Below are 10,361 nucleotides of genomic sequence, written 5' to 3'. Positions count from 1 at the left end.
ACTCATTTTGAATAATTTATAAAATATCTACTCATTTCAACAATAAATTTTAAAAATTAAACTATTTTTAAAAATCCCTCCAAATTCGATGTATATATTGATTACGAAAGTTTCGATCTCAAATCTTACATCATTTCAAAGCTAAAATAAATATCTTACAACGACAACATAATTAGGAGAATTATTTTCAATCCCATCCCCGATAAACAGCAGTGACCATGACTATGAACCAACCACAGGCAAGTTTTCAAGTGTTATTTCGAAAGTTAATATATTTTTTAATTTTGTCCTGATAAAAATAAGTCCAACTAAATGTTCATAAAATATTTTTACATCTTATATGGTTTATCGTTTAAACATGACATATAAGTATTAGTTATCCAATTCATTTATGAAATTATTTAATTTTATGATCTAATTAATGACCAATTAATGGAATTAACATGTTAGGATCCGTTGAAAATAATCCTTTATCTCAATCAACCCTCTTCTCTTCATGCTTTTCTTTTCTTTCCCTTTTGTATATAGTTTTAACCTAAGCATTAAGATACCCACAACAAAACCTTCACCATAACCATGACCATCACGGTGCCTCCACCACCTTCTACCCCATTGCTACACCTAACCGTCACATCACTGGAAGGCCTCAACCACTACACCTCCTTCCTCAACCCCTCCATCAAACCCTTCATCACACTCTCCTCCTCCCACCTCCTTTCCACGTCACCGCGGCTCCACCACAACCTCACCCTCCGCGTCGCACTGCATCCTTCCTTCTTCTCCGACACGCGTTCCTCCCTTCACCTTCACCTCTTCACCAAGCGGCCCATTCTTGGACCGGCCCAACTCGGGTCCTGCCTAATCCCGGCCCACGACATTGGGTTCCTCCCCCACGGTTCCCTGCGCTACCTCAGCTACCGCCTACGAGGTAAAGACGGTGCCAAGGGACACGTCATCATTAACCTCTCCGTCAGATTGGAGAATGCTCCCTGGATCTCGTCTGACACGTGTCGCACTGTTGTTGGGATACCGGTGACAGCTATTCGGGGAACTCGCACCGATTATTGCAGCACCACGATATCCGGCACGAGTTCAGTGGAATAAATTATACTAATAATGTATTAATTGATTAATATATTATTATAATTTAAAATTTAAAAGAATGAAGCACCGAAGAAAGTGGTGTCACAAGTTGAGCAGTGGGAATGACATTTTGTTTTGTGCAAACTTGTTTTTATTGTAATTTTACTTTTCTTAATGGAACATATGTATGTGATATATGTTAATGGAAGTTAAAATTTAAGATAGATGTTATAAAATTAAAATTTAATGATTGAAATCCTGAACTTTACTTTTTTTATATGAGAATGTTAAATAGTATAATATGTGCAACTTGATCTCATATATGAATAAACATAAAATAATTTTTTTTATTAAATCTAGGAAAAGAATTTGCAATGAATATATTTGGTGTGATTTTTTTTATCTTATGTAGCGGGGATTGTGGATATTTCATTTACACTTGAACACTTAAAATATCTGGCCTCGATACTTGTATTAATAAATGTTGAGTAAATATTTTTTTTATTAATAAGAAAAAATAAAATAAATATGAATTATTTTATAAACAATTAAATCTTTACACATTATTAATATCTGTTATTTAATCTAATTATTTATTGCGTAAAAGTTATGCACTCAAGACATCAATTTAAAAAGGAAAAAATAAAAAACACATTATATGAAATGAACATTTGAGATACAATTCAATTGAATAAATGAAAAATATTCAATCTAAATATTATATGAAAAACACATTTGAGAAAAAAAAAATATTATTGCAGAAGTCTAAAAGATATATTATACCAAAATTTTGTATCAACTTGAATATTAATAATGTATAATATGAATTGTATCTCAGTTTAAATTATTGTTTCTACTAATTAATTGATGATTGTCATTATTCATTGTTTCATTAAAGAAGATTCTTAGAGAGAATAAGAATGAAGATGGAAAGAAGTATGAATACAATATTAAAAAATGTGAGAGAAGGAAAACAAAGGGATATAATAGTTCTACAAGTTGAATAGAAAATATAAAATTTAATCCAAGGCAATAATGTTAAAATATATTATGTATAATGTTAAAAAGAAGTCACATGAAGAGCTGATTCCGCGATGAACTTTCTTGCAAATCTCAATGTTTTTAGGTTAGGTTAAATTAGTATAAATTGAATTTAAAATTTTAAAACCTAAATGACATACAATGATAGTATAATTTTTCATTTATAAGGAAATATACAAATACAAGTAAATAATTTCATATAAAATTTAACAAAAGTAAATACAAATGTTTTTAATCTACTGTGAAAATCTAACTAAACCGATCGATTCTACGAGAAATTGATATAGTGAGAATAGCAAAAATATGAATTGAAATATTATGTAATATTAAAAATATAAATTTAATTATCACCTATGCGATCTTGATTTCATCATACCATTAAAACCTAAAACCAGTATGTTCACCAGTATAACTATCCATGCAAATTTAAAAAACATTGATTTATACATACAATTGTTCAAGTTATTTTTAAACATCTTTAAATCACCTTTCACTTCTTGATCTCACAAGAAAGAGTTCTCACCATAGTAACCTTTTTTATTTCAATCTTTTCAAGAACTTTCTTGATGTTTAAAAAGTTCATCTCTCATAAATCCTAAATCATAAATCAATAAAAAATAAAAAATTGATCATTTTTCTTATTAAGTCATTCGTATTTATAAGAAAAAATGACTTTTCACAGTATATACGGTACTGAACAATAATTTTAAAAAATTCGTTGATTTAGTTGGTCGATTCCCATAAACTTTGTTGAGAATTTCAATTAGACATGTTTTTAAAATTTCACTCAAGAGACTTCTTAGGCCAATCTCTTAGAAATTGATTTCTTATAAATCAATTTTCTAGAGGTTAATCTTCTCAAAATCAATTATCTTTATGACTAAAGATCATCCTTAAGACAATAGAAAATTTGTGAAAATCCTGTAAACCGATCTTTTAAAAACCAATAACTAAATATCATCCTTTGAACAATAACCTTCATTTTCAACTACTTAACCCTATCACTGCGATACAATTAACCTTATCACCACGATACAATTATTAACTCAATTATGATTTATTAACATCTCACGGAGGAAACACTAGATACACATGATGAGGTTGGGAAATCTGTAAATTACAAATTTACAAGTGCAAGAGATGAAACATCCCTATTTTATAAACAGTGAAATAAAAATGATTTTCCTCTGTTCCTCGTATAATATTTTAATACAAATACAAAATGGTTATACAAAATGCCAGAACTTAGAGAGATTGGCAAGTGCTAAAAGTATGCCCCTCCAAAGTTCCAACTAACTTTTGTTTTGGCCTCTACCCCCAACAAAAGCTGCTTCTTCCTATTATTGACTTCGTCTCACAAACGCCAAAAGGCCTAAGGCAGCAACAAATGCAGCTCCAGCAGCAATGGTGCCGTATGCTGTTGTCCATGATTCTGAATTACCATATTTCCAGCTTACTGAACTTGAATCATTTCCATAACCCCGTGCTCCTGAGTAGTCTAAATGCAATCTCAATCCCTACAAAATTCAATGTCAAACTTATTTGAGACAGATTCCTACTGATACTATAATGAATTACAAATGAAACAAATTTAAAGTAAAGTGGCAGTCTTATTGATCCTGACGCCGGTTTTTCCCGTTCACAAAATCAGAGACTAATTTCCTTAGTGTTATTACTACTGTGATAGATCTGAGAAATTCTCTTGTGATGTAATACGGGAGGTGTGAATGCAAATTTTCTAACCAACTATGAAAATTAAAGTTGAACTCTTTTAACCTTTCTTGATCTCAACAAAATCAAATTTCAAAAATAGCGGTAGCTGTACTGTGAGAGGAATGCATTATATATTCTACCCACATTTTTAAGTTCTTTTACCTTTTAAGACAATTGATTCTTGATACACACAACCATAAACATTTTTTATGTTGTTATTCCATTTTGATATTTTTTAAACCATATAAAAAAAAGGAAAAATGACTGAAATTTTCTTCAATAACATATCTTTAGCTCTTCCCCTTTCCAAATTCCATTCAACCATACCTTTAAACCAGCCGCCTTGGCGTGGTCTACAGCTGCGGCAAGATCACTGTCCGAAGCCAGTACAACTTTATCATTTTCTTCATCTTCGTACTACAAACAAATTGACCAGCTTGCGTTAGTAAAAGGTGAAAAGATAGACAGAGGAATATAAATATAACATTTGAAACTTACCAAAATTTGAGGGAGGTTCGTGGGGTCAATTTCATCACCGACTCTATGAAGAATGCAAGTTATTACCTCTGCCAAGCACCGAGTATCTGAACTTGCATGAAAGCACGCAAACCACTCAACTGATATCTTTTACGTAATGCATAATTAACGTGTAAGTTGAAACAGAGCTTCTTCAGGCAATAAACATGTTTCTTGCGGTTACAGAATATCCATTATTACCTTCTTCCTTTCTCCCCTTGAAAAAAATTATAATAGAAGGAAAGAAGACGTGTTTCACCAAAATCCATTATTATTTATTTCCTCAAAACAAAAACAAAAAACAAGTATTCGTCTTTGCATATCACTACCACAGTCCTAAGTCATCAATGTTGAACTACAGAAGTTTCTCACGTCTTATCACTATTTATTTCTCCTCTTTCTCTCTTTAATTCAACAATATTAATAAGGCACGATCCCGTCTCTAAATTATATGGGCTATACAATATGTGCAGCTAACCTTACTCAAAGCTATAATTAAAAATACAGATTTAGGTATCAATTGACTGAAGACATGCAAACCAGTCAAATGCAGCTGAGACTACTAAAAGTTATGATATTTTGCCAATCAATCCATTACATATCACCATTATACAACTAATTTAAATTTTAAATAACATTTTTTTAAATTTGCTTGCTGATTAAATTAAGTATAATATTTTATTATTAAAGTGAAATTGTAATAAGGTTTGTTAAGGAAAATTTGCTTGTCAAAAGATGGAGAGGGAAAACACACATGTAAAGACCTGGTTGGAAACATGTTATAGTTGACATACCGCATGTGAATCTATGCAATCTTCCCTTCCTGTCTTGTACTTTGAAGGAAAATGCGTTCGGCATGCTCCCGAGATATGAAAGGGATCTCCCTGTTTCTCCTCCCTCAGAAATCATTTTCAAGGAAGTTTCGCTGCCATGTCAATAAATAGCATGTAATTAAATTAAAATTTTGAAAATAACTTTTCCCAGCAACATGAATGCATATTTGCAAAAAAATGAAAATATATATAAACCTCTGGTTATCGTCATCCTCCCCATTTGGAACTAAGGACATGGCTGAATCCCAAAATTTTTGTATCATGGAGTTGGCTGCTTCATTATTCAAGCTAGCACTATTTCCGACCTAATCAGTGAAGAAAATGATACCATCATTACAAATGTTAAGAAGATCATGAAGCTAAAAAAATTGAATTTCGGTATCTTATATTCAACATTAACATCAGCAATGCTCCGGTAAGTAAAAGAAACAATGTTAGAATAATATCCAGTTGGTAAAAAAAGTTGGACCTTTTCTTTTTGTCCTGGGAGCTGCATATTGCAGGTAAAAGATAGGTGGAAAAAGTGAATGGTGAGGTAGGTCGTGAGTTTGAGTAATAACAACTAGCACTAAAAATTAATACTTGTAGATTAAAAAAGTATTGCCACCAGGGGTGGGAAAAATTGAACCCTGATACTCTTCGCCAGTGATGGGACTCAAGCTACCATTGATAGTAAATTGCCAAATTGTACGGGTAAAAGAAATCCTCGATGCATCAATGGGGTAAATCAACAGAGCAAAAGTAACAGTAATTTTTTCCCCTGTATCTACTTATACGTAAGTGTAAAAACATGGAAAACAACCTCAAGGGATTTTATATAAGGATTTACTTCTCCATAATGCTTGACTCTTGGTGATTCTAAATGTTCAATTTCAGGCCATGCAAGACAGAAAAAGTTAACGCATATCTCAACACATCAGTAAACTATGTGTACGACGCTAATCAACCTGACTAAGGCACACGTTTTTGTGTTAACGAGTCTTGTCGTGCTGATTATGGTATGGATGGTATAAAATTTTACTACTCTTTTCATTATATTTAATTTTTTACCCCAACTAATGTTCATTGTGTTGTATGCTACGCCTACGTCTTAACGCATGTGGAGGTTGAAGCCAGGAAAAAGAAAGGAACGAAGTGCTCTCTGATTTTATTTGGCTTTTCTAAATTTATTAGTATGATATGCCACCTCCTTTTCTCTTCTTGATACCCAGTTCCATGCTTTAAGAACATTCTTAACAGGAAAAATAGTTAACATCGGTTAAGCTTTTGTTGATAATGAATTAGCAAGATTTCATTTTCTTATATTTTCAAGACGAGGCTTAAGAAAATGGGTAAAGAAAAAAGAGGGTGGCAATTTTCTCCCAAGTTTAAAATCAAAATGCTGGCTGAAGACCCACTCATCAATAAATTGCATACATATTTAGATGTCAATTCATATATGAAATCTGCATTTAGTTTTTAAGGTCATGAAAAGTAACTAGGAGAATAATTTACTACAACTTACAAGTAAACAGCCAATTACTGCATTTCAACAAGGATTCAATAGAGGTTTCATGCAATCAACAGCAGTAGGTTTACACAGTTCTAGAAAACATACCTGACTAGCTGTCGCCACAGCCGCGTGAGTTATATGAATTACATCAACAGTAGCAACAACAGTACCATCTGTTTTTAACCATCCAAATCAGAAAAACATTGATGTAGGAACTTGTTCGTCATCTCATATACAATTTATATTACCTCTATCAACAACGGGAAGATGCAAAAATTTCCCATCATGCATAGTGTGAAGTGCATCGACTATTGGTGTATCAATTATTGCACATTCAGGATTTGGAGTCATGACCTGTAGATTGTGTTGATTATAGGTCAGATAAAAGGGACAAGAAACGATAACTGGACGAAAGCTCATAAAAACTTTTTCTAAAACATGAAGGAAAACGTGGTCCTGAACATTACTAGATCTAGTTGTAGTGGTACCTTCTCAACAAGAGTAAACGCTGGAGAAAGACTTTGCGCTATCACCCGCATCAAGATGTCATTTGAACTGAAATTTGTGTGTAGGTAAAGTAGTACATCAAAAAACAATACTGATGATAATCGTTTAAAAATTTAACTTTCAAATGTAGGAGGTAAAAGTAACTTTTCAGAAAAATAGGTCGGGTGCAATGTCCATAGCAACACACTTACGTAAGGATACCACAAGGTTTGTCATCAACCGTCACAACTGCAGAGCTTACACGAAGTTCAAGCATCTTCTTTGTTGTCGCCAAAACTGAGTCTGTTGGTGAAACTGTAACAACTCTGGAAAGTGCAAGTATCTGCTGAATTATCTTGGTATAATAATTCCAACACGCAAGCAAATTAAATCTCAGACAATTTTTGTTCAGCTAAAACAAAAGAAAGTATTACCTACTTTGAATTCTCAGGAATGATTGTAGACAAAGATGGCTTAAATATGTGCTCGCGAAGTGTCTCAAAGAACGTTGAATTGGTGCCTGCATAAAGGCCAAATTAGCATGAAACAAAACCGGGGCAAAAGAAGCTAGGAACCCAACTACAGTGTCGAATGATGCTAACTCAAAATAAAAAAGTAGCCATGAAAAAAGAAAATTCTGTACAAACCAGACGTAGGTGTTCCCCAGTGTTTTTCGATACCTTCAACAGCAGCCGCAATTGCCTTTCCTTTCTCTGCTGCCCTTTCCATACGGGCAATGGCATCATACAAACACTTTGCTATGTCAAGTATGGCAACAACTTCTCCGTTCTCCACCACAGGTAAATGTCTGAACCTCCCTGAAAACATAAAGCATCCTTGTATTTATTCAAAAGGCACCATACAGAAATAACAATTAACTTGAAAAGGTGTGCGGTGCCTCTCTCCGTATACTACCAACCTTGCACCATCTTTTGGAGGGCTTCCACAGCAAGAGTGTCAGAAAGGACAAATACTGGATTCCTTGTCATAACCTTGGAAACGGTTGTTTCTTCGAGATTAACCTCACGAGCAATAACTCTTGTTGCTATATCCTTTAACCACAAAATTATAATGTATGTAAAACAAAAGTCCCAGTGTTTTTCTTTTCTTGTTAGTGGGTGTCATAAAAAGAACTTCAAGATTTACCTTGTCTGTGAGGATTCCACAGAGCAATGCATTAGAATCAGTTAGCAGTAGAGCATCTACTTTGCGAGCAGCCATCCTACGGCAAGCTTCATAGATGGTTGTTGTTTCAGGAACTGTCAATGCCTTTGAAAGCCGCAATGATTTCACAGTTCGCTCTCCCCTGATCGAATTCCAAGTACAAAACAATTGTATCATTACCATTATCATCACATGATTTAAATGATAAAACCATAATAACCATTATCTGACTCATCTCTTCTTACATTTCCGAGCACGAAGACATCACAAATTTGTTTAATTTAAAATCAATCTAATTTCAGAGCCTTGAACAGATGCTTTGTGAATGCTTAATTAATAAACAACTCTATATAATGCATCAATTAGCCAAACGTGAGAATATGTGTTTCAATAAAGTGAAAATGACAATTCACAGGAACACGAATAGGATTTCTATTTATTATAATATTTCAATTTGAATTCATTTTTGGAATCGCGTTAGCTCTTGCAATACCCAAAATAAATCTGTATTTTGTATAACTTAAATTTAAACAAATAAATATTTTCAAAAATACATTAACCATATTATAATAAAAGCATTTTTTATACATAAATTAAATTTAAAATCTACGATAAAAAAAATTATACTGTGAAACACAACTATTTGTGATAATTAAGAAGTTTTTATAAACAATACAGATTTAGATTAAAAATAAATAAATAAATAATAGATGAAATTTTCTTTTTCATTTTTATTTATCAGATGATTAGAAGCTATATATTTGTCCCTTTTATTTATAAAACTTAATCTGTACGTTTTTTCATTATTTTGAAGAACACTGTGAAGTAACATGAAGAACTTATAAATTTAAGACATTTGTATTATCAACTAAATTGGTCATATTTTAATATTTTAAGTCTAATATTTTAAAAAATAGATAAAAAAGAAACTCTTAAAATTTATTTAAAAAGTTCTGGTTAAATATGACTATTTTATTTTATAGGTAGGAGAATTAAACGAAAAGCAAAAACGCAGAGAGAAAAATAGCAGGAAGCGTGAATATGAAAACAATGAGAAGGAGAAAGTACACGGTGCGCGATGACGGGAACGCTTTACGAGTAGTAAGGTCAAGCGGCGAATACTCAGTGGATTTCTTCCTATTCTGCGAGGGGCTGTTCAACAACGAGCTGCCCCTTCGAGAAGAACCACCGTGGCTTGACATCTTTCCCGAATGCTACCTGTAACCGCTCAAATTCAGATAAAATGTAATGATGATATTGAAAAGCGTATAACGAAATTAAGAAGAAAAGAAAGGTACCGGAAAGTGCGAAAGAAAGGCGAATCAGGACAGAAAGGGGTAGAGGCGGTCGGAAAATGAAGGTTAGTTCCCGGTGACCAGCCGGTGAAGAGACAGAGAGATAGAGAAGGAACATGGTGGTTGTGTAGCTAGCTGAAAGAAAAAGGACGGGGTGGTGGGAGAGGAGAACTTGACGCCGATTCGAACGGGACCAATGCTGGTGGGAACAGCAAGTGCGGTAAATTCGACACGCACACTCTGTGATTGAAGGCTAAGAAAGCATGCCAATGGTACGTTCAATGCCTTCTAACGAATTCAGTTATATACGTGGAAAAATCTATATCTTGAGAAATGCAGGACATGCTATAATAATAGATTACATGTTAATAAGTGAGAAAAACAAATCAAGAATAAAATTTAAAACTTAAAATATAGAGAAAGAAAGTATAATTTTAGAAATATAGTTTATATTTTAAAAATAAATTTATCAACACGACCTTGCAATCAATTACTATTTTTTTTAAAAAAAGTTAAATATTAATAATTATAAATGATTTTACTGACCAACTTTAACTTATCACAATAAAGAGAATAAGTTTAATATATGTATAAAATATATTAAATAAGTAACACTAAATATATTAGTATATTAATATATATATATAAAATATTAATATAATAATAATATGATAGTATTTTTTTAAGAGAATTTGTATATTTAAACTCTGCATAAAGACCTTTAATGAGACTATAGTT

General features: G+C 32.5%; 2 protein-coding genes across 6 annotated transcripts; one reads left to right on the top strand and one right to left on the bottom strand.

Annotated features, from left to right (window-relative positions):
- The first annotated feature begins 531 nt into the window (after positions 1 to 531).
- LOC137809814 (uncharacterized) lies at positions 532 to 1,316 on the top strand. The gene has a single exon (XM_068610884.2). The coding sequence runs from the start codon at positions 577 to 579 to the stop codon at positions 1,102 to 1,104; it is 528 nt and encodes a 175-aa protein (XP_068466985.2). The 5' UTR covers positions 532 to 576; the 3' UTR covers positions 1,105 to 1,316.
- Positions 1,317 to 3,162: 1,846 nt separating this feature from the next.
- LOC137812605 (CBS domain-containing protein CBSCBSPB5) lies at positions 3,163 to 9,965 on the bottom strand. 5 transcript variants are annotated; one of them, XM_090299077.1, is made up of 15 exons: positions 9,627 to 9,965; positions 9,397 to 9,546; positions 8,311 to 8,470; positions 8,084 to 8,216; positions 7,812 to 7,982; positions 7,599 to 7,684; positions 7,377 to 7,490; positions 7,167 to 7,233; positions 6,927 to 7,032; positions 6,784 to 6,851; positions 5,382 to 5,491; positions 5,148 to 5,278; positions 4,336 to 4,421; positions 4,165 to 4,254; positions 3,163 to 3,641 (listed from the first exon to the last, which is right to left on the bottom strand). In XM_090299077.1, the coding sequence occupies exons 5-15, from the start codon at positions 7,908 to 7,910 to the stop codon at positions 3,465 to 3,467; spliced, it is 1,134 nt and encodes a 377-aa protein (XP_090155203.1). In that variant the 5' UTR covers positions 7,911 to 7,982; positions 8,084 to 8,216; positions 8,311 to 8,470; positions 9,397 to 9,546; positions 9,627 to 9,965; the 3' UTR covers positions 3,163 to 3,464. The 5 variants fall into 5 exon arrangements, with proteins under 5 accessions (XP_090155203.1, XP_068470813.2, XP_090155204.1 ...); XM_068614712.2 differs by having other exon boundaries at positions 7,603 to 7,684; XM_090299078.1 differs by having other exon boundaries at positions 7,845 to 7,982.
- Positions 9,966 to 10,361: the final 396 nt, after the last annotated feature.

Source organism: Phaseolus vulgaris, chromosome 2 (genome assembly GCF_051622355.1).
Source record: "Phaseolus vulgaris cultivar YP4 chromosome 2, ASM5162235v1, whole genome shotgun sequence".
NCBI lineage: Eukaryota > Viridiplantae > Streptophyta > Magnoliopsida > Fabales > Fabaceae > Phaseolus > Phaseolus vulgaris.
This window is presented reverse-complemented; position numbering and strand designations above follow the sequence as displayed.

Bases quoted from the DNA above. Each gene is read 5' to 3' on its own strand.
- LOC137809814 (XM_068610884.2), top strand. From the start codon at position 577: ATGACCATCACGGTGCCTCCACCACCTTCTACCCCATTGCTACACCTA.
- LOC137812605 (XM_068614712.2), bottom strand. From the start codon at position 9,530: ATGTCAAGCCACGGTGGTTCTTCTCGAAGGGGCAGCTCGTTGTTGAAC. The intron at 8,471-9,396 runs GTACTTTCTCCT...GAATTCGATCAG, and splicing joins TTCCCGTCATCGCGCACCGT to GGGAGAGCGAACTGTGAAAT. The intron at 7,033-7,166 runs GTACCACTACAA...CACAATCTACAG, and splicing joins CGTTTACTCTTGTTGAGAAG to GTCATGACTCCAAATCCTGA.